Genomic DNA, 3,923 nt, shown 5'->3' with positions numbered 1-3,923 from the left:
CTAATCAACATATCGCTTAGACTATTCACAGATTAAGTATATAGAATGTTCGATTACTTGATCGATTTTTTGCTGTTCTGTCAAAAGAATCGATTCTTTTTAGAAATCGTTTTTATTACTAAAATTATGGTAGAAATACTTACAAATGAAACGTTTCTCCATCTTTTACTAAACTAGAAGTTTTTGGTCGGTTATTATGCCATTCTATAGCAACAGTTTTTATGAACGCGTTAAATCATTGATTTGTGATTTCTAGATCTTTGACAGAGGGGTAACGGTTTACGAGGCAGGTCCTTTCTTTTAAATGGTCTAAGATGATCCATATTGAATGTTAATTAAAAAAAAATTAAGCGGGATGACTACAAAATAATAATTCCTATTGCCTATGATTATTTATGATTGTGACTCACCTTCTGTGGCTCAGCTTTGACATATTCTGTGAAGTAACAACGTCACTGTCCCTTGTCAGTTGCTTGTCAGAGTTGTCAGTGTCACTGTCAATTTCAATTGTCAAAGATCAAAGATTTAACTTTTCGCAATTGCAAATTTCTTTTTTTCTAATTTATTTTATTTTTGATATCAATTTTATTACAATTCAATATTAATTTCTATAAAATGTCGGAAGAATGGAAGGCGTACACCAGTGACACTAGAGTCGTCTGTAAATACGGTACGAAATGCTATCAGAAAAATCCAGAACATCACAAACAGTACAAACACCCGCCACAACTTAGAGACAAAGTTAACAAACGACAAAACAACCGATTTAAGCCTTACGACAAAGAAAAGAGACCTACCGTTAAGGCTCAAACGAGTGCAGATGATATTGCTGCTGTTGATATAAACGTAAATGATGTTGATCAACCAACTACAACCACTAATCAAATTGACGATAATAGTTCAGAGAACTCACACCAACCGATCACAAACATTGAAGAGGTTCCCAAATATCTCGTTAAATCAGATAGTGTTACTTTTCATGACAAAGATACAGATCCTGGTATATTAAAAGAATGTTTTCTAACAGAAATGCCAGATGACTTTTTTCAGTTTTATAAATGTCTCCAGGAAGATACGGAAAACGTTGAGAAACTGCTGTCAAGTGTAAATTTACAGCTCATTGGCCCATATGAGCTATTTTTAGGTAAATTACCCAAATTGGATGATAAAGACTTGTATTTAATACACTGGAGGTTTTTCTTTGATCCACCAGAATTTCAGGTAATCTCTTTGAGGACTACAGAGTCCAACTTAGTCCCTGACAATGTCTTATAATCCGCATATCCTCAACTTACTGGAATTGATAAATTTAGTATAAAGTTATTAATAATTTAAAATGTTTCAGGCTGTATTGAAAAAAAAAGGTAAAAGTGAATTCCATATAGGCTATTACAGAGATGACCCACAAGAAAAGCCTGTGTTTCTAGCTAAAAATGACAGTTCTGCAAATTATACTATTACTCCAGTTGCAGAAAATATCTTTGGGGCAGTTTAGTATGTATATCTTACACATTTTTTTCATCATTATCTTATTTTAACAACCCAGTACAGACTACTCATAATAGGAGAAGAGATATAGAGCTCAAACTCACCTAGATGCTCCAATGTTGGTCAGGCTTAGAGTGATAATGATTGACTCTAACAATCATTATTAAAATGTCAGTTAATGATAGAATAGTTTTTACAACTTCATATTATAAAGGATAGCAGACACCCTGTTGTTTCATCCACATACTTCATATTCCTGCGGGAATATAGCAATAAAATTTACCCTATTTTACTCTCTTATAATGTAGCTTTCCATTAGTGAAAGAATTTTTTAAATCGGCCCAGTGGTTTCAAAGCCTATTCATAACAAACAAACAATGAAATCTTACCTATTTAAAATATTAGACTGGATAAAATTTATATTTTATTACAGTGAATCAATTCAATGTAACAAAAAATTATAATTATCTTTAAAATGCATTTGCAGCTCATTCTTACAAAATGAAAAGAAAACTTCACCATTCATTTCAATATCATGTCAGAAATTAATGGAAAAAGTTAAGAAATGGGCAGATACACATAACTTTTCTATAGAGGAGTATAATATAAATAAAAAGAGAATACCACAAATTGTCTGTAGAACCTTCCACAGTGCAGGCATTGTGGTGCCTTACAACAAGAAAACTCAGCTTGGATACAGAAAATTGGCTGAAAGTGATGGTAAAATATAGTTATGTATATAATTATTTATTATTACACTAAAATTATGGTTAAGTACCTTTCTGAATATTTATATTATGTCATATTGTGGGGCAATTTGAAAAACTGAGAACAAAACTGTGGGATACAGTTTGCAGTTACATGCCTTTTATTAAACAAATCAATAGCTGTAGATTTAAAAGATTTATGTTGAAAGAAAGAGACTAGAAATAGGTGTAAGAAGGCATTCATAATTATGTCATAGGGAGAGAGTTCAAGCTAAATCCCACTCGGGGAAGAAAGATGAGAGGTCTCTGTCATTATCATATACTGTCAAGTTTACTTTGACTTATGTATACTTCTTTCCTACCTTACTCTACCCCTCTCTTTTAATAATTATTATTATGAATCATTTGTATTGGAATATAAAAATTTTGTTTTAGTGATTTTTTTTAATATCAAACACTTTTATTATATTACACATACCTTGTACTAACAATAACGAATACATCAACTAAAGAATCATCCAAATTGGTGCAGTTGTTGTTGCAAAATTTATGGGCGCACATACATTTTGAAGATGAATTTTTATATAACTAGATTTTCCTGTAAAATCAGCAAACAATATTGTAATTAATCTAAATTTTCATCTTTTTGCAGCTGATATCAAGAAAATGTTCAAACAATTGAAAGAAGCAAAGTCTCAGGCAGACAAAGACAAAATTCTGTCTGAACTACAGCCAGTCATTACTTATGCCAGCATAGCAATGGACGAATGTGATTTTGGGACAGGTTTGGAAGCTGGCATTGCCTTATTTTGCTCTGGCCTGCCTGAGCTTCAAAAAAGTGCCCTAAAGAACCTAGAAGTAGCTTATTCTTTACTGGGCAGAGGAGCTTTTAGTAAAATAATACAGGTAATTATTCTGTTGCAGATGTAATTATTTTAATGCACATGCCATTAGTTGCACATTGAACTTACAACCACTACACACCATGCTAGTTTCACCAGCTGTAAGCCACCCCAACATGTATTAGTTCAATATAGGAAATCCCTTAACAACATTAAAAATGACCTCAAACTAATTCACAGTGAAAAAAAAAATTATTTATGATAACATCCTTAATTCTGTTTCGTAAGTATGAAGTCATTGAACTTTGACTTAGTTTAGGCTAAAGTGAATGACCTCAAAGGAACCAACCAAATGTTTGTTACAATCGTAACTCCTTGAAAACTTTGTTTTTTTTTTTATAAATATAATAGGTTATATTCATTGGGATTATGGTACATTATGTGGGATTTTAGTTTCCAAAGAAACTTCACTTCAATTAAGAAAATCTTAATCAGCCTAGTCGGGGATCAAACCCAGAACCTCTTGTAAATCCTTGTAATCCATGTAATTTTTACAAATCATGGCCCTGTATTGTCCTGTAAAAATTATCCTAATGATGTAAAATATTTTCAGATGCATATGAAATATCGGCGCAAGGGCCCAGAGATGTCCGTACTGGGAAATGATTGACTTGGGATATTTGATTACAAAATAATATTTTAATTTTGTAAGTTCTGTTCAGTATTAAAAATAAACAACTGGTTTTTTGGTAATTTTCTTTTAATTTGCAATCATACAAATTTTTAAACAAAATATAGTCAATAGTTTACACACGGGAATGTGAATGGTATCAAATGAAAAAATAGCAATTTTATAAAACAAAACACAACTTAGTCGTATAATATA

General features: G+C 31.6%; 1 protein-coding gene across 1 annotated transcript; it reads left to right on the top strand.

Annotated features, from left to right (window-relative positions):
- The first annotated feature begins 498 nt into the window (after window positions 1-498).
- Window positions 499-3,790, top strand: LOC112048709 (histone PARylation factor 1). The gene is made up of 5 exons (XM_024086357.2): window positions 499-1,221; window positions 1,346-1,494; window positions 1,976-2,208; window positions 2,848-3,101; window positions 3,651-3,790. The coding sequence occupies exons 1-5, from the start codon at window positions 616-618 to the stop codon at window positions 3,705-3,707; spliced, it is 1,299 nt and encodes a 432-aa protein (XP_023942125.2). The 5' UTR covers window positions 499-615; the 3' UTR covers window positions 3,708-3,790.
- The last annotated feature ends 133 nt before the right edge of the window (window positions 3,791-3,923 follow it).

The sequence above is a fragment of the Bicyclus anynana genome, chromosome 6, assembly GCF_947172395.1.
Source record: "Bicyclus anynana chromosome 6, ilBicAnyn1.1, whole genome shotgun sequence".
Classification (NCBI taxonomy): Eukaryota; Metazoa; Arthropoda; class Insecta; order Lepidoptera; family Nymphalidae; genus Bicyclus; species Bicyclus anynana.
The sequence above is the reverse complement of the archived record's forward strand: the minus strand, read 5'-3'. Positions and strand labels throughout refer to the sequence as shown.

What these genes read in the sequence shown, in the direction of transcription:
- LOC112048709 (XM_024086357.2), top strand. Translation starts at nt 616, where the DNA reads ATGTCGGAAGAATGGAAGGCGTACACCAGTGACACTAGAGTCGTCTGT. An exon ending in TTGATCCACCAGAATTTCAG is followed by an intron (nt 1,222 to 1,345) that starts GTAATCTCTTTG and finishes AAAATGTTTCAG; the next exon opens with GCTGTATTGAAAAAAAAAGG. An exon ending in CTTTTAGTAAAATAATACAG is followed by an intron (nt 3,102 to 3,650) that starts GTAATTATTCTG and finishes AAATATTTTCAG; the next exon opens with ATGCATATGAAATATCGGCG.